Genomic DNA, 25,443 nt, shown 5'->3' on the forward strand with positions numbered 1-25,443 from the left:
ATTACTATTATTATTGTAGGTGTGTGACTATACATATTTTACATTTAAAATTTTGCTCTAGAAATCAGGTCATAAAACATCTGAATAGTTAAATTATAGTTTGAACAGCGTGGTAGATGCAAAAACAGCTTTTAAATGATCTAGTTTTATCTCCAGCACTAACCCAGCACACCTACTGGAGCTACAGTCTATAAATGAGATCAAAAACACCTTCACACACTGTCCTGTAGAGATGCTCTCAGGATGTACAGAGAGACTTCATGAGTTAAAGTGAGAAACTTATGAGAAAGTGCTGTAAGGAACTTTACACAGACTTTTGGGTTCATAGATTCACTTATTTTATTGTTTTATTTTCGTTATATTATTGAGTTCCTTTCTGACCTGCTGCTGATTTAACACTAGCTATATCTTTCCCACTGTGAGACTAAGCAGATGATCTGATCTTAATGAGTGAGTTCTGTATCAGTTCTGTGTTTTAGTGCACTGCCGAGTTAAACACATCAGCTCATGAAATAACATCAGTATTAAAACGCGGATCTCTACATGGAGATCTGTGTGACTCTGGTCTGCAGAAGCTGAAAGATTAGTGGTGTTTTTACCGGAGATGGAGTCGCTCCACGCGGTTTACACGTTATCTTGTTTTTCGCGACGTCAAAAGAGAAATATATCGGCCCTCTCTCTCTCTCTCCCTGCTGAACACTGTCGAGTTAACTTCCAGTCGAGCTCCGTATCGACAGTTTAATTCCGCGCGGCGCTGCTGCAGGAGAGGCGGGTACTCCACCTTCGCTAAAGTAGCAGTGATTGGATCTCTTCCTAACTGGTCCCTACCTTTCACAGACCTAAATCAGTTCTGATTGGATTTCGTCCTTGCCAAACATTTTCGTCTCGTTTTTATTCGTTGACCAAAATGTCAGTTAATTTCGTCTCGTTGTGTGAGCGTGGAGCCGCTGTGAGCCGCTGCCCCTCCTCCCTGTGTGTGTGTGTGTGCAGCGAGACGGGAGGAGGGGCAGACAGTTCCCTGTCATATCAGAGCGATTTCACCGCAAAATGTTATTTGCGTTTTGTCAGTGTTGGATTGGAAGAGCAAAAATAGGAAAGTACCGCAATGTAACCCTTTTATTTTAGCAGAGTAACTGTAATCTGATTACCACTTACTGAAGCAGTAAATGTAACGGATTACAGTTACTCATAATTTGTAATCTGATTACGTAACGCCGTTACATGTAATCCGTTACTTCCCAACACTGACTGTTGCTGAACCTAAACCTGCAGAACACCTGCAGCAACAACCAACCCCACATCATTTACTTACTTAAATCCAGGTGGAGACTTTTTTATTTTGGCCAGGCATTGTATTTATATGTATACATGCATGTTCCAGGATGGTGGTACAATATTAATCTCTGGTATTGACCAGAGATTAATTGGGCTTCCAACTGGCACCTTTCAGCAGGATAATGCTCACCCACACACTGCAAGGGATTCCTAGGAATGTCTCCAACAGATTCTAACACTCCTGTGGCCTGACCAGTAACTAGATTTTTTACCAAATGAGCATTTTGGGAACAGCTAGGGTGTAGAGCAGGATCAACAGTCCCAGCTGCAACATCTGTGGGTAAATGTGCTGCAGGATGCCATACAGAACCTATATGTCACCATACCCATCCCTCTGTATCTCATCTAGTATCCAGGCTACTGGCACCCAAGATACTAAAGCCTCCTTTCGACTGTACAGTTTTTCCTGACAAACTTATTCTTTCACTCTAATATTGTAATTACTTTATACAGGGGTTGGACAATGAAACTGAAACACCTGGTTTTAGACCACAATCATTTATTGTGGCGACGGACAGTTCTGGTGGAAACAGGAGAGTTGAGGTGCACATTGAATTCTGCGTGATTTGATCAGCCGTGGTTTTATGTTTTTCTGGATACAATCCGGGTTAGCACCAGAACATCCCTTTCAGACAGCTTCCTCTTACAGCGTCCACAGTTAATCCTGTTGGATGTGGTCGGTCCTTCTTGGTGGTATGCTGACATTACCCTGGACACCGTGGCTCTTGATGCATCACAAAGACTTGCTGTCTTGGTCACAGATGCTCCAGCAAGACGTGCACCAACAATTTGTCCTCTTTTGAACTCTGGTATGTCACCCATAATGTTGTGTGCATTGCAATATTTAGAGCAGAACTGTGCTCTTACTCTGCTAATTGAACCTTCACACTCTGCTCTTACTGGTGCAATAATGTGCAATTAATGAAGATTGAACACCAGGCTGCTCCAATTTAACCATGAAACCTCCCACACTAAAATGACAGGTGTTTCATTTTCATTGTATATTCATTGATATACAACTGTATATCATTATTATATTCACACATATACAGATGCATTACATTAGTTGATAAGGTTAATTAGCTGTGATTAATGAGGTAAATGAACAGTGAGCAGTGTGTTTAATATATTTGTGTTTATTATATACAGCTGGAATTGGCATCAGTACAGATATGGTCTTGTGGATAGTGATGCTAAAGCTAGTGATGTATAAAATCCTGGGGTGTAAAACTGGTAAACATGGTGTGTGCGGGTCACTCCTCCCAGGGACTCATGTCTGTGTCGATGGCTACGCAGTTATACGCAGCATAGCGGAGCTTCTCTTCACACACTTTAGCACTGTGAACACACACACACACACACACACACACACAATCTTTTGTTAATGCATATGTTCAAAAACACATTTTAATACACAATTACTGTTCTTTTTCACTCAAGTTTGGAAAACTGTGGTGGAATGGCAAAAGAATGCCATACTACATTTCTTCTATTCTGCTAAATTCAGAAATAAATAAAGAAATATAAATTCTGTGTCTGATAGGAGCAGATCTGATGTGTATTTATGTTTATTTATTGTTTTGTTATGTTTAATCTTAAAATCAGCTGGGGTGGTCTTCAATTTTCTAAATTAAAGTAAAGCATAAATAAGAATTTGCATTTTTTTATTTTTCTACTGAGCTCCCCCTACAGGTGGAGAGTGTAATTCTACATTTACTCCACTGCGGTAAATACAAATCAAGTTTTGAGTAATACAATATAAAAAACACTTTTATGAAGAAGAACCTTCATTTTAAAGACTGTATATTTAACAAAGTATTAACTAGATATAAATAATAATATTAATAATAGTATTAAAAGGGGTCACCTTGGGTATTTTGGTAAATAGAGGGTGCTGGAACAGGTCGAGGACTGCGGGAGTGCGTCTGTAGTTTCAGATCTGCAGACAAACGGATATGATTGTGTTAAAACACAGCAGATCACACACACACATGCACACATGCACGCACACACACTCATCAGACCCTTACCCCTGTTTATCTGGGAAGACGTAGATCGGAGCTGGAAGGCGACTTCTCCCCGTTACGAATCTCAAGAACCTGCTGCGGTCCTCTGAGAAATCACACATTAAAGCATCAGTATGATAAGTATATATACAGTACCAGGCAAAAGTCTGGACACACCTCCACCTTTATTTTTTTTATCCTACATAGTAAATGAATAGTAAAGTGATCCAGACTATGAAGGAACACATAAGGAATCATGTAGTAACTTAAAAGTGTTAAACGGAGGTCGCAGGTTTGAACCCCCGCTCATGCAGCTTTGCCATCAAGCTTCTGGCGCTCAGAGGGAGCAAAACTGGCCCTGCTCCCTTTAGGCGGGTAGATGGCGCTCTCTCCCCACATCACTAAAAGGTGATGTCCGCAGCACAGGGCGTCTGTGAGCTGATGTATCAGAACCGAGAAAAGAAGCGGTGGCTGACTTCACATGTATCGGAGGAAGCATGTGTTTGTCTTCACCCTCCTGGTGTGTTGGGGCATCACCAGTGAAAGTGGCAGTTCTAATTAGTGGGTTGGGTAATTGGCCGTGTAAATTGGGGAGAAAATGGGAAAATTTTTACATAAAATTATATATATATAAAAAAAAAAAGTGTTAAACAAACCAAAACACTCTGTGAAAAAGCATTTAGGTGCTCTTATCTGGGGAGCTGTTAACTTGTGGTTTCTGAGGCTCTGATTAACTTCTCTTCTACAACAGAGGAAACTCTTGCTCTTCCTTTCCTGGGTAGGTCCTGGTGAGAGCCAGTTTCATCATAACGTTTTCAATGGTCTTTGTGACTGTACTTTCTTTATTTAGTTGAGTAGTTGTTGCTTCTCATAATCTGGATTAGAACATTACTCAACAGTAAGCTATTCACTGTATACCTGTAACTCTACCTCTTCACTACTTTACAACTGATGCTCTCAAACACATTAAGAGGCAAGAAATGCAAAACTGTCATCTAAGCAAGAGGTGCTACACTTTTTTGTTTGAACAATTCCAAATGTCTTCATAGTTGTGCTGTGTCCAAACTTTTGACTGGAACTGTATATGATATGTATCACAATACATGACAATATACGGACATAATGTAAACAAGGATAAATATTGTGATTGTTTAAATAAAAAAATAAAAAAACTATCATATTACTTTCATACTTTTTTATCCAATCAGAACAAAGAGATCTAACGACAGTATACAATACTGCTATCTAAGGGGCGTGGTTTAAACACAACACTTAATGACCCACTTCTGACACCAATCTCTATATCCAAACTAATAAATAGAAAACAATAATGCATTTTTTAAATTATATATATATATATATATATATTTTTTTTAAAGAGCTCACCATTAGTAAAGTTGGTCAGGGCTTCCCACAGATGCTGCACTCTGACATCTGTCTGTTCCAGATCCTCATAACGAGCTGCAGGAGATTAGATAGCATTAATTACTGTGCTGTACTGCGGCTGGTACATCTACTATATATTATATATACAGTTCATAAGGCTTGAACAATGAAACGGAAACACCTGGTTTTAGAGCACAATAATTGATTGTGGTGACGGACAGTTCTGGTGGAAACAGGAGAGTTGAGGTGCACATTGAATTCTGCCGTGATTTGAGCAGTCGTGGTTTTATGTTTTTTGGATACAATCCGGGTTAGCACCCAAACATCCCTTTCAGACAGCTTCCTCTTCCAGCGTCCACAGTTAATCCTGTTGGATGTGGTTCGTCCTTCTTAGTGGTATGCTGACATTACCCTGGATACCGTGGCTCTTGATGCATCACAAAGACTTGCTGTCTTGGTCACAGGTGCTCCAGCAAGACGTGCACCAACAATTTGTCCTCTTTTGAACTTTGGTATGTCACCCATAATGTTGTGTGCATTGCAATATTTTGAGCAAAACTGTGCTCTTACCCTGCTAATTGAACCTTCACACTCTTACTGCTCTTACTGGTGCAATGTGCAATTAATAAAGATTGGCCACAAGGCTGCTTTAATTTAGCCATGAAACCTCCCACACTAAAATAACAGGTGTTTCAGTTTCATTGTCCAACCCCTGTATGTTAGTGTATCTACAGTATCTGTTTTATATTATATATGTTATTTAAGGGTATTACAAAAAAGAGTTACTCCTGCTTTTGACAGAGTAACTCTACTCTCTCTCTATTCTGAAGAACACTTTCTATTAGATTCTAGAACATTGCTATGAGGATTCGATTGCATTCATCCACAAGAGTGTTGGTAAGGACAGGATGACAGATGATCACGGCCACACAAATATTTAATATTTAATACAAATAGATTATATATTTCACAGCTCTGGCAGATCTTGCTGTGAGAGTGAATTCTGAGTGCTTATATAAAGATTGATGACTCACTAAGGCGTTTCAGAGCCTCCACAGTGATCTCCGGGTCTCCACACACTTTCTTCTCCACCTCCTGCCACGTCAGAAGATCCAGCACAGCCTGCGGCACCACCTTCATGAGGCCTGCCTGGATGGCAGCTATCTACAATACATAAAAAAAATACAGCACTATTAAACAAAAGGCATACCTTTATAAAAACACAATTTACAGAATAAAGAACACCTCCCTACACTTCATATATAGTGTATTACAGTGTGTCAGAATGAGTGTCTGGAACATATAAACATTATAGAGCTTTATAGAGCGCCCTCCAAACTTCTTGCAGTGTATTACAGTCTGTCAGAATGAACGTGTGGATCATTTGAACATTATAGCGTATTATAGAGTGCCCCCTATGCTTTCTGTAGTGTATTACAGTCTGTCAGAATGAACATGTGGATCATATAAACATTATAGAGCATTATAGAGCTTCATAGAGAGCCCTCCACACTTCCTATAATGTATTACAGTTGGTCAGAATTTGAGTGTGTCGATCAAATGAATGTTATAGAGCATTATAGAGCGCCCTCTAAACTTCCTGTAGTGTATTACAGTCTGTCAGAATGAGCATGTGGATCTTACAAACATTACAGAGCATTATAGAGCACCCCTACGCTTCCTGTAGAGTATTACAGTCTGTCAGAATGAGCATGTGGATCATATGAACATTATAGACCATAATAGAGCGCTCTCTACACTTCCTGTATTGTATTACAGTCTGTCAAATTGAGAATATAGATCATAAACATTATAGAGTATAACAGAGCACCCCATCCTTCCTGTAGTGTATTACAGTCTGTCAGAATGAGTGTGTGGATCATATAAACATTATAGAGCATTATAGAGTGCCCCCTACACTTCCTGTAGTGTATTACAGTCTGTCAGAATGAGCGTATGCATCATATGAAAGTTATAGAGCATTATAAAGCACCCCTACACTTCCTGTAGTGTTTTACAGTCTGTCAAGATGAGCATGTGGATCATACGAACATTATAGAGCATTATAGAGCGCTCTCTAAACTTCCTGTAGTGTTTTACAGTCTGTCAGAAGGAACGTGTGGATTATATGAATATTATAGAGCATTATAGAGCTACCCCTACACTTCCCGTATTGTATTACAGTCTTTCAGAATGAGCATGTAGATCATATAAGCATTATAGAGCATTATATAGCACCCCTGTTCTTCCTGTAGTGTATTACATTACATTTTTGTCAGAATGAGTGTGTGGATCATATGAATATTATAGAGCATTATAGAGCACCCCATTATAGAGCATTATAGAGCACCCCATTCTTCCTGCAGTGTATTACAGTCTGTCAGAATGAGCATGTGGATCGTTTGAACATTAAAGAGTATTATAGAGTGCCCCCTATGCTTTCTGTAGTGTATTACAGCCTTTCAGAATGAGTATGTGGATCATACGAATATTAGAGCGCACTCTACACTTCCTGTAGTGTTTTACAGTCTGTCAGAATGAACATGTGGATTATATGAACATTATAGAGCATTATAGAGCACCCCTCTACCCGTCCTGTAGTGTATTACAGTCTGTCAGAATGAGCATGTGTATCATACAAACACCACAGAGCATTATAGAGTGCCCCTATGCTTCCTGTAGTCTATTATAGAGCATTATAGAGTGCCCCTATGCTTCCTGTAGTCTATTATAGAGCATTATAGAGTGCCCCTATGCTTCCTGTAGTTTATTACAGTCTGTCAGAATGAGCATGTGGATCATACGAACATTATAGATCTTTTGGTGTACATGTGTGGTACCTGTTCCTTGCTCTCCTCCAGCCTGGATTTCTGCACCAGCCGGACGAACTCCATGCGGTCCTCATATCGCACCACCACTGAACCTCCCCCGGGAATCAGCTCCACCAGCCGGCCGTCGCTCAGCGGCGTGCTGTACACCAGCTCCTGCCCAAACTTAAAATCAAACGTCTCCTTATCCATACGCTCCATCGCCTCCAGCAGCTTCACCTGAACAAACACACAAAAAAACAGCATGCATTCTTTGAGAAATTATATTAACCCCTTAAACTGTTCAAACTCTATGTGTAAGTTCACACTTTATTACATGTTTATAATCTATATTATTATAATGGCTCCAAAACATACATACATGTATATATTGTGGCGTGAGGAGGCGGGGGAACCGTGGGTCCGCCCCACGCCGGAACTCACAGCCATGTCTGTCCCAGCCGGTGTGCATTCAGGACTGATTAAGCCGCCAGCTGGGACAGGCATAAAAACTCTGCCTCAGCTCACACTCGGGAGAGACTTGGACTTGGGAGGAGTGAGCTGAGGCCGCACGGACCTTTAAACGACCACTAAGTGATTTATACAGACTCTAGAGCCCCATTGGGCCGAGTTATGTTTATTTAAGTTTGTTTTTGGGTGTGGTGGAGGGCATTTTCGAAAATAAAGGTACGTTTTGAGTTAATTTAATCCCCGTGTCTGTGTATCTCTGTGTGCTTCCTCCTTCCGGGTCACAGTGGTCACGCCCCTAACCCCAGGGGCCTACCACAATATATATATATATATAAAAATATATATTTTTAAATTTTTGAATCACAGTTTTTCTTCTTAAGAGCCAAGTTTTTATAGTGGATATTTAAATGTAAATAAAATAATGAATATAAAAAATGTATATATAAGTATACCTTATATTTATGTAAGTGTATACTTATATTAAAATACCAGTATATACTTGTATGTTTGAGGGGAGATAATGCCAACATGTGGTGCTGGAATAAAGAATGTATGATAAATTGGACAGAGGAAACTTTTATTTACTTCATTATAAACATCTGCATTTCTGAATTAGAACTTAATTTGCTAAATATAAAAGTTGGTTTCTATGATCCGGATCAGTTGTATATATATATATATATATTAGGGGTGGGAATCGTTTACTATCTCACGATTCGATTCGATTCCGATTTTGGGGGCCACGATTCGATTCAAAATCGATTTTTGATTCAAAACGATTTGATTTATAAAAATTTCTGCTTCTGGCTTATGAATCTTATTGAAAAAAGCCTCCAAAATATACACTGGTCCTGAAGCAGGTAATGTGTTACAAAAACAATAAAATGTGCAGGAATGTGGGTCCTCAGTGACAGAGGAATCACTGGGATATCACAATGACGTTAATGAACAATAAATAAATAATAAATAACACTGATTTATTACCAGGCTACTAGCGGTGGTGTGTAGGTGACGCTGCTGGGCTGATGTGATGATAGCACTGGAGCGCTAAGGTTCAGGAGCAGCTGCTGATTAACTAGTTAATTTAAGGTCGTTGTATTTCTTCAGAAAGGGGGCAGGAGGTGGAGAAATTAATTCATATTGTCCATTCCTTAATTCCTCTGTGATGAGGAGCTGAAATTAGCTCTGATTAGCTTATTGTTATTTTTCCGTTCCGCCTTAAATGCTGCAGCCCGCTGCCACCTGTAGCGTTATTTAAGGTGGAACTGGAAAGTTAGCTAGTTAGCTAGCTAACAGTTACTGAAACTAACTACTAGCGATCTTTTTTATGCTTGTTATGAAGCATTCTGCCATAAAACATTAAAACTACACGTTAATCTAAGGTAATATAATGCTTGTTCTGCCATCTTACCGGTGATTCTCAAACACCTACGCTCTGTGTGTGTCTGGAAGATCTCCGTTTGAAGGGACAAGCGCTATCCCCAGGGTTGCCAGGTCCAACAAAAATACCCAGCCCAAAATCAGTCTAAAACCCGCCCCTCAGAATCGATTTTGGGACATTTTAAATCGATTCTGAATCGTAGTAAATGAGAATCAAGATTCTTATGTGAATCGATTTTTTGGCACACCTCTAATATATATATATATATATTGTGGCGTGAGGAGGCGGGGGAGTTGTGGGTCCGCCCCACGCCAGAGCGCAAAGCCATGCCTGTCTCAGCTGGCCCGCATGAGGGCTGATTGAGCCGCCAGTTGAGACAGGCATATATACCCAGCCTCCGCCATCATTGGGGAGAACTCTCACTGAGGAGCTGGGGGCTGAGGCTGTGCGGACTCGTAATTAGCCTTTAAAGTAAAAACTAAGTAATTCTACGGACTCTAGAGCCCCATTGGGCTGAGTTATGTTTATTTGAGTTATTCTGGGTGTGGTGGAGGGCGTTAAAAGCCGAATAAAGGTATGATTTGAGTTCATTTACTCCCCGTGTCTGTGTATCTCTGTGAGCTTCCTCCTTCCGGGTCACAGTGGTCACGCCCCTAACCCCAGGGGCCTACCACAATATATATATATATTTTTTTTTTTTATCTGAGTTTTTTCTCCCTCTATTTGGTTTGGTTTTACACAGGTAAAAACCTGAACACACCAAAATGCGCACCAATAAACCACGCGAGCACATTGTCTGATTGGTCAGAGCTGAGTTACGCAGCACGTACTGGGCTCTTAGTGTGTAAACAGCATGAAGCAGCAGAGACATTGCTTGTTCATAGCAGTTTAGCTCAATTAAAAAGAAGTATATTTGATAGCTGGGTCGGACTGAGCCCAGATCACGTTCTCCCCACAAGTGAACCGCCTCCAGAAAAACAATCTGTTTGTTCAGTGGGGGTGGGGCAGACTATGGCGGAAGATGGGGTGAAACTTGGTGTGTAATTACCTTGCCTTTAAAAAATAAAAATGCCTTACTGATTCCTAATTAATTGCATGCATTAACACTTTAATATTTACTTTAATTGATCATTTTTATGTTATTACAGTTTCAGACCACAAAAAGTCCTGGAGCTGGATTTAAACAGCCAGATCTGATGCAAAGGTAACATGTTAATGTATTGAAAAAACACTATATATATATATATATATATATTGCCACTGCTGACCAGCACAGAGTCCACTGCAGGAAAATCTTCATTCCAGCTGATCGACTCTCCAGTGAGCTGCTTCCACACCAATCCGGGCAGAGCCAGAACCTGAACAACACACAAACCCACAGAGATAAATACATACAGACGACGCTGCAAACTGCTCGGAACATCCTGTCACATATCGGATTTATCTGTCCACTGCAGCTCCACTTTCAGATTTAAATTATTATAACTTATATAATTATATATAATAAATATTTACACATTATTAATTTTATGTCCAGTTATTTTCATTTTTTTACCTACTAATCTGTGATTCACACCGTGAGCGTTACACCACTAGTTGTAGAAAATATGGACTAAGTTTCCTATAATCATATGATTTTCTGACACTGACCAAAAAGTCCTTCCCTCGCAGAGCCGCTCCCATCAGCTGACCAATCCACTCATACTTCTGGAACTCTCGACACGAGGGGTTCGGCACGTAAAAATCCCTCGCCTCTCCAGCAACCTGGTACACACACATGCACAGACACATTCTGCTGTTAAAAACACATTCATATACAGCAGCTTAAACAGGTATAACAGACTAATATATAAACAGGCTGTGACTTATATAATATAGATTTCACTCTTTCACTACAGTACACACTGACACACTAAAACATGCTCAGAGTACTCTACACACCTGTAGAGGGCGCTGTAGGTGTGTAAGCGTACGCTAAATAAAAGCACAGGTGCGTGTAGCGTATAAGTGTTAGTGTTATTAATGAACAAACAAGGAGACTGAAATATGACTGCTTATAGATAAAGACCCGCCCTTCGACAAAAATGACAATCAACTTGCTGCTTGTGCTGAAAGTGGTGGAGGGTGTGTTAGTGTGGAAGCCCTATCTCTCCTAGGTAAGGAGATCTGTGCAAGCGCAGTAGCCAGAACAGGCCAAGATAACTGCACTGGCATTGCCAAGATGGCGTCTACTGAACTGACTTGCCAATAAAGACTTTGGTATGGAGTGAAGACAAGTGTGTACAGGGGTGCAACTACATACTTCCTGAGGTGTTACAAAAATACTATCGGTGCCCCCGGAGTTGGATGGAATATACAGTATTAAATTTGTTGGGGTTTTTTCTTTTCTTTTTCTTCTTCTTGTACCCCCCTCCTGTACCTCACACTCCGATCCTTCCAACCCTGAACTCCCACAACTATATCCACACAAAAAAAAAAAATATATATATATATATATATATATATATATATATATATATATATATATATATATATATATAAAAAAAAAAAATAATAATAATAATAAAAAATTAAATAAATAAATAAATAAAAATAAAGTATTAATTGTCCTCCGAAGAGGGGGGGTGGTGGTTGGGCCAAAAAAAAAAAAAAAAAAAATTGTTGGGGGCTGTTGGGGGTAATCCTGTCATTACTAGCCCACTGCGCTCTGCAAAACCAGCAAGCTGATGGCTGTTTCTCCTGAGAGGAAATTTATTTGGGGTTTTGATTTGGCGCCCCCTCTAGTGCAGCGCCCCCCATGCGTCGCATAGGCTGCATACCCCCTTTTTGTGTCCCTTGGTGTCTATAGAGTGGGGTTGGGCGATATCTACTATTTCAGAAAAGTGATATTTATGAAACTCTGTCTTAGTCAGTTTTAATATTTTTATTTAATTATTTAAATTATTTAATATCACAATATAGGGGCAAGTAAAGCGTTACTGTAATCTGACCATTTTTTTTCACTAATGAGAAATCTAACACATTACACATTTCCAATCCAGTAATCCGATTAAAGTTAAAATCTGAACAGACGTTTGGAGTCGTAGTGGTACACTTACAGAACAAGTTCCAGAGGTGGAGCAAACCTTCCAGTAAAGTGAGTTTTGGCAAAACTATGTTTTGTTAAGGCAACAGTAACTTAAAAGTAACTTAGTTACTTTCAAAATCACTAATCAACACAGTACCCAAGTTACTTTTTAAATGGGTAATCAGTAATTAGATTACTTTTTTAATGTAACTATGCCATCACTGGAGGCAATGCAGATGTACAGTACCTGGTTGGAGGTTCTGGTGAAGAAAGGCAGGGGCATGGCACATTCAGCTGAACTGGGACAGAGTTCCTCAGACATGTCTGCCAGACTGTCCCTGAATCCTCCTCCTATAAAAGATGAAGAAGTGAAAAAGATGAGTCAGTACAGTGTGTAGAATTGGCACATCCCTTAATTTACCTGATACAGATATACATTAGATAGCAGTGGAGCGCTAAAGTTCAGCAACCTAGCTGCTGCTGCTGGTTAACTAGTTAACTTTAGGGCTTCCTTAATTCCCCTGTGATGAGGAACTTAAATTAACTTTATTAGGTTTCATTTCATTTTATTTTTCTGTCTGTTGCACCGTTTAAGATGGAACGGGGAAAGTTAGCTAACCAGAAAGCTACCGTGACAAACTACTTGCGATTTTCTATGCTTGTCATGAAGAAAATGGCCAAAAAAAACATTAAAACTACACATTAAACTATGGTAACAGTGGTTATTGTATTTTTTTAACAAGGAAAAAACTAAAAATGTTTATAAAAATCTTAGTTTAAAGGGCCATGTAGCCATAACACTTTTGCTACCCCCAAGAATCAGGACACCCTTCTCCTAGGTGTGCACGTTCAAAACAGAGGCGTAGGGTTAAGTGGTAGGGTCAAGTGGAAATGAGATTGGACCTTGTGAAAACACCAGGGCTGTGATGTAAGGCTCTTACCTTGATCGATGATTCCCTCTGCTATAAATTTGCATTCCCACCACTGGTCATGGCGAGCAGGCCACCTAAGGTCAGGAGCAGAAATTTAGTACAGTATAAAACAATATATACATTTATTTTTTTTTATGTCCCTGTTTAGCTTCATACCTGTAATCCAGGGTCTTCTCGTACTTATCTGAGGGCTTTAAACCTTCATACACCTAAGAAACAGAACACGGCATTCAGCTCTTCACTGTACTTTCGGTCCATGTTCAAATTAATATGTAGGATCCTAACTTAAAGGTGCGTAACAAGGCTCATTGCTATCTTACACCCCGCCAACAGTCTGTTTTCACGCCTTGTACCTTTGTCTTTTAAACAGCAACAGAACTTAAGAATATATCTACACCGCTGGGAGTGAGGTGGGCGTGAGGTGTGTTCAGGTAAACTGCAGGTAAATATTTGGCGTATTGCTATCTTGGCAATGGAAAACACGGGTGCTCCACTGACTGATTAGAAACCTGTCAACAGTCAACCGTCAGACATTCATTGCTTGGGATGTATTTTTATTTTATTTTTTTTTTTTTACCATTTTTTCACCAGAGTGATCCAACATATGACGATATTAATATGAAGTCTTTATGTACAAGATTGGAGTAAACTATATTTATTTATTAATTTCATAATACATAATACAATTATTAGTTTAATAATAACATAAAACAAAAAAAACATCTCGCTTTTCAAAGAAACTGTCATTGTTTTTTGTATTTTAGACATCCTTTTAACTCAATTTCCAAAAATATTCCCTAAACAGCAGGAAATAGTTGTAGTATGATGTTATGTTAAAGTTGTAGTATGATGTTATGATGCCATATCAACACATACACAATAATATCACCAAAACATGATTAACTTGCAATGTTCTTTAAAGCAGTCTATTTTGCTATTTACTGTACTTACTCATTTACTTTTAATAGTTTGTTTGCAGTTTTCTTGCACTAAATATGCTACACATAAACTTTGTGGTAGAATCTTGTTGTTACATTGCTTTATTTTATTTTACTTTGTTAGATTATTTATTATTTTCTACAAAATCAGGGTCTTGGTAAGTTACAAAATTTACTGAATGTATGAAACTCTTACATTTATACCAAATAAAACTTTAATATTTGTTCTATTGCATTAGTATAATCTTGAAATGAATGTAAAAAAAAGCCAAGAATATTGTGATAATATTTTAGTGTCTAATTTCAAAGTGAGCTGGGTTAAAAAACTACCTGAGTGAAAACAGCGTTCTTGCAGGTGGGGTCGAGGCTGGGGTTGTCCCGGTGCTCCATGGCGAGGCGGCGGTTGATATAGAGGCGGGGCATGAAGTTGGGTTTGCTGGATTCAGAATCTTTCAGGCACTGGATGATGAGAGCCGAGCGGCGCTTAGACAGGAGCAGAAACTGCTTTATACTCTAGAGAGCAGCAGAGGACAGAGAGCTTCAGACACATACATTCATACTCAATATATTCATTTCATGCTCATAGTAACTCTGTGCAAATGGTGTAGAGTCATTCTTCAGTTAGGACATAAATAAGAAAATTAAACATAAAAATATAAATCTAAAATAATTCTTTTATAATTTTATATAGTACATGTACAGGTTTTATGCAACACATAATCATGGACAACTAAAAATGTCTCTAAAGGTCTTAAAATAAATAAGTTTAGTGTAAAAAAAAGTGTAGGTTTATTTTTTTTTAAAGTCTATATATTAAAATTAAGGTGCAAAATGCGTTCAGTTTAAATTAACCTGAATTTTTGGTAACCTTTAATGAAAGAATGAATACCTTTTCAATTTTAACAGTATTCGCTTACATTTGTTAAATCTGCGGTTGAAGGATTAAAAATTCTGATTAATAATCTTTCATCTTTAAAAAAAGAACTCTATTTGATTTAACAATCAAAAATACAAATTTGGTGAAACATCCTGTAGACATATTTGAATTTGATTCAAGTTTATTCTGCTGTATTCAATAAATATATGTAGTTTTTGGATTTGGGGGATTTAGGGCCCTCTCTGGTGAGAATGAGTAATTGCACCAAACATGCAGAAGAATCATTTTAAACTGGGCGGGTGTGATGCGGTCTCCTTTCCGAGCGAATGAATCCGATTCCAGGTTATGTTCAGTCAGAGAGAGAGAGAGCGCTCAGTCAGAAACTTCACTCCTTCGTTTCTTTGGTGTTACTATGAGTGAATGAGCTACTGATCTCTGAGTTTCCTCTTCTGAAGTCCCCATTGCTCCACCAGTCGCTCGCGTTCAGTAAAACTGAGCCGGATCCTCTTTTAGAGGCTGTACGTGTGACGCAAGCACTTAAAGACGCGTAACTCCCGCGAAAAAGTGACCCGACACCCTAGTTTTTAGAACGAATATATTAATATTAGGCTTAGCAGGGATAGTGGTTCCAGCTCACTGGTACCATTAAATACAATATTTTATTCATATTCTTCTCCACTCAGAAATGCTTCCACTGCCACTTTAAGATGTTTCAGCGCAACAGTAATTATCTGCATTTTACTGCATTTTAACTGGCTGAGTAGAGATTACACTTATCTTATAAAGGGTGATTAAATCACCTCTCCACTGACTGACTGGACTTTGATCTAGGAGTGACCACACAGCTCATTGTGACGGGTAAAGATCCACAGCAGATTAGATCCAGCTATAATCCACCACACCTGGTACTCAGGTACATCAGGTACTGCACAGGGCCAGGGGTGCTGGGTTTAGGCTAGAGCTAATCTGTACAGAGCCTCAGGATCAGAACTAACAACCCCCCCCCCCCTCCCAGATTTTATTAGAGCCAATCAGAGTAACATCAGGTGTAATAATGCTGCAGCAGTGCTAGCAGGTGCTGGTGTCTGAATACTCACTTTAATCTGGTTAAAGGTGCCCAGGCTGTAGTCCCAGGCTGGCACCAGGTGAGGCAGAAGGCCATCCAGGAGGGAGATGAACCTATATGGTAACATATATAAATAAAATTATATCTATATAACATATAACAGAATAGGAGTCAGAATTAGGGAATACAGACGTGTATTTATTCTGAATGAAGCCATTAACTACACATGATTCTATTGCTGTGAGTTTAATTATTAAATGATATTTTAAATATATTATTGTTAAATAAGTCTTTTTAAATTAAAATAATTCTGAATGTTCAAACAATGGGAAAAATGCATAATAATAATAATAATAATAATAAATATCCTAAATACAGTAAAGAAATATGTTTTTTTTATCTGTTTTTTATATTCCTCATATTCATTTTTTTTTTGCATCTTATAACAAAAATCTGAAGCCATAATTTAACCTACTTTTGTAAAATGAATATTTTTTTTTTATTTTCTAAAACTGAAAAAAATCAGTAAAATCATTTTTTTTTTCTTATTATACTGAATGAAAAATAAAAAATAATTTTCAATTTTTAAACTTTACACTGCCCTACACTGAGAGCCTCAGTCATGAATATTCATAACCAAAGCAGGTAACTCCAGAATCACATGACAAAAAAAAACAAACAAATGTAATTTGCATGTGGAGGACACAGGTAAGAGCTGGGCTCGTTTAGTCTGAACCCGCGCTGGCTGTTTAGTCTGTTTGTTTAAGAGCCGGTTGGTTGGTGCCTTTGTGTTCTGCAGGTGGGCGGTACCTCAGGATGACGAGGGCGCGGCGGTACAGGACGTCAGGCGGGGTGCCCTCCAGCCGCGGGTAACGCACCAGGTGAGGCGACTGGAACACGTCAGCGTTCAGCCCCAGGTCACGCTCACACGAGGACTTTATCTTCAGCCCTCGGATCCGCACATCAATCCCCCCGTCTGAGGAAGACCACCACAGACGTTTAACAGATTCAGGACTAGGAATATATTGTACATATATATGTACTAGTCTAGCACACAAAATATCAACAAATAAATATTAACTTTATAATTTATTTCTAATTTTATGCCATTCAACTCCCTAATTTATACAGGCACTTTTATAATTTAGTGCCACATCCTGTATATTGAAAGTAGCCTAATAGATTTTTCAAATAAATGCAAAAAAAAAAAAAAAAAAAAAAAAAAAAAAAAAAAAAACAAGGCTAAGATACAAGCTGTACAATACAATTAGCTGAGCTAGCTTAGCAAAGCTAATCATTTATTTACCTAAAGATTAGCTGCTTTCTCTGTGTACATTTTACTCACTTATGATATCTAACAGGGGTGTAAGAAAATACTGATATACTACAGTATCACAATATTTTATTTTGCAATACTGTATTAATTCACAGAAACACAGTTTTGATTGTTAATATTTATTTATTTAATATTTATATAAATATTGGTCATTTAGTTTTGTTTTTAAACCCTGTTTTGATTGGATAAATCTGAACTTTTCATTTACTGAGATTTTATGCATACACTATTGTGTTTTTTAATCCCAAACAGGGATTATTTCCTAAAAAATTAAAAATATCACAATATTACTTTTGCAATTAAATTGCTTGCACAATATACGGCAATATATTGAATTTGTAACCCCTGTTTTATGATATGTATCATGTTCTTGCCAACACACAGCCCTTCGTGACTGTGGCTTTCTGTGTTTTTATATGTTTTGTATCTTTAATTTAATGTAGTACTATCAGAACGCTGCACTGTGGCACAGTGAGGAATATAAACAGTGCTGGGAGTCAGTGTGCGACGCTCTTTTAATCTTTGATACCTTGATCATTTAAGGTTCAACTATTTTAATCCACCGTTCTTCCTCTCTTCTCTTCTTATTTCTTCAGAATCTCAGTCTTACCTCTACATTCCTCGATCCTGATCTCGATGATGGGCAGGTGTGAGGTCATGTCCTCCAGCACACACACTTCACCAATCAGATTACTGTAAATTAACAGAGGGTGTGAGTTACGGATCTGACATCACTTCCTGTAGAATTGTGAACAGACTCTCTCAGAGAAACTCACTCCTCGATGGTGACATCGCTGTACTTCTTCAGGTTATCTCCCTCTCCTCCAAACACCGTCACTCGTTTGGGCATGTAGGTGTCATCCGTCGAGTCCACCGTCAGAATCAGCTTACTGAAGAGGAAAGAACACACACACACACACACACACACTAAATGGATTAAACCAGAGCACAACTGCACCGATAAATGTAAAGTCAGACTCCGCCTCTTTTCCAACTGCAGCAAATCAATGCAGCATCACCAGGTAACATCACAGCTCACTCAAAAGAAAGCGCCGGATCCCCAGCTCTTATACATCAGCTAACAGACGCCTGTGTCAGCCAGCATCATGGAAGCAGCCCAAATTCGGGCTGAAATTTCCCGCCATTTTCCCCAGGCCGGGTTGGGGCAGCTCTGTTTTTAATGCTATTTTTATTTTATACAAATCGATCATATAATATATAATCACAATATAGCAAAGTAGTATAGTAATAGTAAAAAACATGTTGCACAATTTAGAATGTAATAATTGTGCAGCTTTGAAACTGCGCAGTGAGCACTGCACACACGTGAGCTCCTCCGATTGTCCGTGCATAGCCTTATTGTTGTTTTATGTGGCTATATGCTTAAAATAAATAAATAAATAAATTGTTTAGAAAGTGTTTTTTTAATTAAATATTGTTAATTATATTAGAGTAGACAAAAGTTATTGCAAATTATGTTATTGTTTTTGAGTATAGAGTGCGTAGCCTTATTGATGTTTTATGTGTTTAGCACTAAGGCTATATGTTTAAAATAAAATAAAAAATGTTTGTTCAGAGAGTATTTTATATTCTTACACTTTGTTAATTATATTAGAGTAGACGAAAGTAATTGTAAATTATGTTACTGTTCTTGGTTTAAGAAGTGTGCAGCGTGTAGCCTTATTTTTTATTTATGTGTTTTGCACTATATCTTTAAAATAAAATAAATGTTTGTTCAGAAAGTGTTTTATATTCTTAAACTTTGTTAATTATATTAGAGTAGACGAAAGTAATTGTAAATTATGTTACTGTCCTTGGTCTGTTTTGGTTTAATAAGTGTGCAGCGTTTAGCCTTATTTTTGATTTATATATATATATATCCTTAAAATAAAATAAAAATATTTGTTCAGAAAGTGTTTTATATTCTTAAACATTGTTAATTATATAAGAGTAGACGGGTAGGTCGCTTCTTAATACACATTGTTCTTAAATAACAGGTCTATGCTTCTTCAGTGTTGCAATGTTTATTAACATCATTCAGCCTAAAAAATGTTTAAAAAAGTTCAGTTTAAACGCTCTTTTAAAGAATCGACATTATACACACTAAAGTATGGGGACGGTTCTTACTTGACCACAGTGCCTCTCTTCATGTGCAGGCGGATCCAGTGCTGTCCCTGCATGCCGTCGCTCTCCCAGTACGTCTCCGTGTCTCCATCAGTCAGGCAGCCAGCTCCACCGCTCGGATCCTCCTTCACAAAAACACCTTTACTAACACACTGATTAAACTTCCTCACTTTTCACATTCAGATTTACGGTTTAACACAGGGTATGACCTAGGCTTCCAACTAACGATTATTTTGATAATCGATTAATCTGTTTATTTGTTATTTTTTCGACCAATTGATCATTAACTGAAAAAAATAATCCAGTTTTTTATTTAATAAACCTTACTGTTTTTGTGTACTAATATTGTAAAGTTGTAAAAAGCAACGCACAACCTACCATTATTAAAAATATTTAGAGATGGGCGATATGGCTCTAAAATAATATCATGATATTTCAGGGTATTTTTGCGATAACGGTATACTTGGCGATATAGGAAAAACTAAAATAATTCATTAATTTCAGGAATATAGTATAATAGTATAACAGCATAATCATAATGTGGCAAAATAAATAGTATAGCATAAAATAATATAATGCAGCAAATAATATTGCAGAATATTTAGTGCATGCATATAAACTGCAAACTAAAACAATTATACAATAAATACACCTAAAGCTTCACAGTAAATAATAGACTACTTTTAAGACAGAACAGCTCTATTATCACGATATGGATTTTTAATATCATGATATTTCTGTGTCACGATATATTGTATACGATATAATATTGCCCACCCCTAGTTTACATAAACATACATAAATACATCATTTAATTTAATCACCACTACTTAATAACACAATAACAGTGTATGTGTGTAAAAGAACACTTGGCTGTGATTCTTAAACACCTTGACGCAGCTTCAGAGTCAGAAAAGACCTTGAAGAAGGTTGCAACTGCCACGGCATTTAAGGTGGAACGAAAAACTCACTAAACGTGAGTTTAAAAAGAAATGTACTAAAAATGTCTTGTTTAACTATTCTATGAAGCTCTAGTAACATGGAGTGAAAGAAGCCTAACTAAAACTACACCTTGTACTGGAACTGATAGTCGCACTGACACATTTAAGATGGAATTTGAGGTAAAAGTTAAAAATCTTTGGGGGTTAAATGCTATGGCTAACTTGTTCGCTAAACGTGAGTAAGATATAAATTTGCTAAGAATGAAACACATCTTGTTTAACTACTCTAGCAGGCTTTAGGAACATAAAGTGAGAGAAAGAACAGAATTAACTTATTTACTGTGGATCTCCTTCAACAACGGCTTAAACATGCCGTTAAAGGTGCTTTACTGCCACGGCTTTGGTTGACTTGCTGACACACACATATATATATATATATATATATATATATATATATATATATATATATATATATATATATATATATATATATATATATATATATATATATATATATATACACACATGAATTTATATATGGTCATGTGTTTATAGTGTTTTTAGCCTCAACATACCGAACATGAGGACACGTCCACGCTGCTCACACACTGCTTCACACTGCCCAGGTTCTCATCTTCTTTCCCCACGTGATCGTAAAAGTAGTGAACGAGGTCCTCATCACACTCAAATGTCCAGGTGGAAGGCACATACCTAATAAATAAAAAATAATAATAATAAAAAAAAAAAATAGAGCCAGAGGTGATGACAAAAAACTACATATGTAAAGTATATGAAGAGATTAAATAAAAGGGGTGTTATTTGGGGGATATACAGCTCTGAAAAAAAATAGACCACTTAAAAAATAATGAGTTTCTTTGATTTTACCAAATTGAAAACCTCTGGAATATAATCAAGAGGAAGATGGATGATCACAAGCCATCAAACCACCAAGCTGAACTGCTTGAATTTTTGCACCAGGAGTAAAGCAGCATAAAGTTATCCAAAAGCAGTGTGTAAGACTGGTGGAGGAGAACATGATGCCAAGATGCATGACAAAAAACTGTGATTAAAAACCACCAGGGTTATTCCATCAAACATTGATTATTTCAGAACTCGTAAAACTTTATGAATATGAACATATTTTCTTTGCATTATTTGAGGTCTGAAAGCTCTGCCTCTTTTTTGTTATTTCAGCCATTTCTCATTTTCTGCAAATAAATGCTCTAAATGACAATATTTTTATTTAGAATTGAGGAAAAATGTTGTCCGTAGTTTATAGAATAAAACAAAAACTCAATTCATTTTACTCAAACATTTACCTATAAATAGCAAAATCAGAGAAACTGATTCAGAAACTTATTTTTTTTCCAGAGCTGTATATATATGTACAAAAATATATTTCATATGCTGACATGTAGTGTACATAAAACTACAAAAAAAACAGAATAAACCTCAGATACATCCAGTATCTATCCCTCACCTGAGCTTCTGTACAGCCGCTTCATCGCGCTCTGCCACTTTGGGTTGGCCACCCAGGTGTAGGCAACTCTCTGCGTCTACCACCTGCTCCCACCTGCAGACACACCCATCATCAGTCACTCCCACCAACCACAGCGCTTTCCAATAAAGTGGCCAGCATGTCTTTGCATACGCAAGAACTTGGCAATACAACACACATCATAAAATCTGAGTAAAATACTTTTTACTGTTCCAATCAGAACAGTCGGATCTAACGACATACGACAATACTGCTATCAGGTGGGCGGGGTTTAAACCCTAAACACTAAATAAACCACTGCCTGATCCTGAACCACCTATTTTTACATCTAAACTAACAATTCAAATCAATACTCTCTCAATAGGATAAAATAATATCTATATTCTCTAACACTCCTAAGTAAAAGCAAAAGTATTCATACCCCTTGAACTTTTTCACATTGTGTAAACTTAAAACCACAATCATAAATGTATTTATTGTGATTTTAAGTGATAGACCAACACAAAGTAGCACACACTGGAAATTGTGAAGTGGAAAAAAACAATACATTTTTTTTTATTTATTTTGGGCTCTGTATGGGGCTCTTGCATATCTTTTTTTTTTTTTTTTTTTATTTTAATCCCATGTTCCATTTTCATGTCATTTCAAAAGGTGACAAAATGTAAAAAAGTTCAAGGGGTATGAATACAAGCCTAGGTACACAGTGACTCCATCTGCAGCAGGATGATGATGTAGGTGTTTGGAGCTGATCTGGAGGTCTGTAGGTTGACTATGACTGTTCTCACCATCCTTCTCCTCTGATTATCTGAGATTTTTCTTGTTCTACAGCTTCAGGTCTTTAACTAGAACTGTGTCTGTGGTTCTTCCATTTCCTCACTCTGTTCCTCACAGTGGAAACAGCAGCTGAAATCTCTGAGATTTGAGCTTTTTAGAAACTTCTCCTAACCCAATGATGTTGAATAAGGGTCAATGAGCTCACCAAACTAATGTTGTGTTCCAAAAATTAGAGTTAGGTGAGTTGGGTGTTTTGAATGGGAACGGACCTGTTGCAGGGTTTGTGGTCATATCCAAAGAGCTGCTGCTGTCTGCTGGCCGTGTCCGGAGCTTCGACGGGAACGAGCCTGTCTCCTCCCTCAGCGTGTTTACAGGCCAGAATCCAGCCCTCCTCCAGCTCCACTCCACTGCGGTACTCCTCCAGCTGCTCCTGAGGAACATACAGCAACAAGTGAACGAGAAGAAAACAGCAGAGGAATGAGGAACGTATATTGACTGAGGCTGTATCCCAATCGCAAACAATACACTAGTAATAAGAGGCACAAACTGATAGTAATAGTACAGGTTTGGCAGGTTAGTACATTAAATATCAATGTACCAACCTGGGGTGGGTTTTGAGTACATTTGAATATTGGGTAAATGAAAGTTGAGTAAATAAGAGTTGAGTAAATAAAAGTGGAGTAAATAGAAGTTTTATTAGATTTTGAGGTTTGAGTAAATAAAAAGTTAAGTAAATTAGTGGTGAGTAAATAAGAGTTGAGTAATTAGGAGTTTTGAATAGATTTTGAGGTTTGAGTAAATGAGAAGTTGAGTAAATTAGTTGTGAGTAAATAAGAGATGAGTTAATAGGAGTTGACTAAATAAGAGTACTGAGTAGATTTTGAGGATTGAAAAAATGACAGGGTGAGTTAATGAATGATAAGTAAAGGAAGGTTGAATAAATAAGAGTTTTGAGTTTATTTTGAGAATTGAGTAAATGAGAGTTGAGTAAATGAGAGTTGAGTAAGTAAGAGTTTTGAGTAGATTTTAAGGCTTGAGTACATAAGAATTGAGTAAATGAATGGTGAGTAAATAAGGACTGAGTAAATACGAGTTGAGTAAATAAGTGGTGAGTAAATAAGCACTGAGTAAATGAATGGTGAGTAAATAAAAGTCGAGCAAATAAGGGTTGATTAAGGAGGGAGTAAATGAGTGGTGAGTAAATAAAGTCGAGCAAATAAGGGTTGATTAAGGAGGGAGTAAATGAGTGGTGAGTAAATAAGCACTGAGTAAATGAATGGTGAGTAAATAAAAGTCGAGCAAATAAGGGTTGATTAAGGAGGGAGTAAATGAGTGGTGAGTAAATAAAGTCGAGCAAATAAGGGTTGATTAAGGAGGGAGTAAATGAGTGGTGAGTAAATAAGCACTGAGTAAATGAATGGTGAGTAAATAAAAGTCGAGCAAATAAGGGTTGATTAAGGAGGGAGTAAATGAGTGGTGAGTAAATAAGGACTGAGTAAATAAGAGTTAAGAAAATGAAAGTGGAGTAAATAAGAGTTTTGAGTAGATTTTATTAATTAAGTAAATGAGGGGTGAGTAAATAAAAGTTGAGGAAATAAGAGTTTGGAGTTTATTTTGAGAATTGAGTAAACGAGAGTCGAGTAAGTAAGAGTTTTAAGTAGATTTTAAGGGTTAAGTAAATTAGAATTGAGTAATTGAATGGTGAGTAAATAAGGACTGAGTAAATAAGAGTTGAGAAAATGAAAGTGGAGTAAATAAGAGTTTTGAGTAGATTTTATTGAAGTAAGTGGTGAGTAAATAAGGGTTGATTAAGGATTGAGTAAATGGGTAACTGAGTGGGTTCAGCTGCTGGTTCTGGTGGAGGTTTACCTTGCTGATTTTGACCCACAGGCCGTGGCTGTTGTAGTACTCCTCCCCGGAGGTTCGGATGCAGGTCCCCTTCTTGGGCTCGATGGTGCACCGGGCGGTCTTCCTGGTGGGCGGCTGGTTCGGGTGGTCCCAGACCGGAACCAGGGTCTTTCCTCCAGAGTTTCCAGCTGAAGAGGAGGCAGACGAGGACCCGGAGTTGCTGGACGAGTCCTTACAGATCTTATAGCACACCTCCCGCGGCACGAAGCACAGGCTCTCCGGGAGCGGCTCTCCGGTCCTGAAGCACTCGGTGCAGCGGTTCAGGAAGCGGATCCGCCCCAGCAGAGTGTGCGGGTTCTGCCCGGGAGACATGGCTCTCTCTCCGCTGCTGCTGCGCTTCGCTTTCGCTCCGCCAGCCCGAGTCTGGTAATGTCAACACGGAGTTAGAGATCAGTCAGAAAAGCGCTATTTATCCCTCCTTTCTCCTCTTTTCCTCCCCCTTTCTCTCCCCCGCTCTTCAGCGGGAATTCCAGAAACTTCTACCGAACAGAGGATCAGCGGAACCGCGGAAATCAGCGCTTATTCTCCCCCGGAACCGCGGAACATTCCAGGTAGCAGTTACTAAGCGTTAGCCCCACAGCTAGCATCTGTCACAC

General features: G+C 38.1%; 1 protein-coding gene across 2 annotated transcripts; it reads right to left on the minus strand.

The window, feature by feature from the left end:
* Positions 1–2,451: 2,451 nt before the first annotated feature.
* hectd3 (HECT domain containing 3) lies at positions 2,452–25,443 on the minus strand. Of its 2 annotated transcripts, none has more exons than XM_022669592.2 (21): positions 24,809–25,443; positions 23,209–23,369; positions 22,148–22,240; positions 21,243–21,378; positions 19,730–19,848; positions 18,379–18,492; positions 18,213–18,295; positions 17,077–17,242; positions 16,298–16,379; positions 14,654–14,836; positions 13,542–13,594; positions 13,395–13,459; positions 12,701–12,804; positions 11,037–11,150; positions 10,655–10,744; positions 7,568–7,774; positions 5,762–5,891; positions 4,728–4,802; positions 3,366–3,447; positions 3,203–3,274; positions 2,452–2,673 (listed from the first exon to the last, which is right to left on the minus strand). In XM_022669592.2, exons 1-21 carry the CDS (start codon positions 25,157–25,159, stop codon positions 2,589–2,591), a joined length of 2,565 nt encoding a protein of 854 aa, XP_022525313.1. In that variant the 5' UTR covers positions 25,160–25,443; the 3' UTR covers positions 2,452–2,588. The 2 variants fall into 2 exon arrangements, with proteins under 2 accessions (XP_022525313.1, XP_022525255.1); XM_022669534.2 differs by having other exon boundaries at positions 19,730–19,851.

This window comes from Astyanax mexicanus, chromosome 18 (genome assembly GCF_023375975.1).
Source record: "Astyanax mexicanus isolate ESR-SI-001 chromosome 18, AstMex3_surface, whole genome shotgun sequence".
Taxonomy (NCBI): Eukaryota; Metazoa; Chordata; class Actinopteri; order Characiformes; family Acestrorhamphidae; genus Astyanax; species Astyanax mexicanus.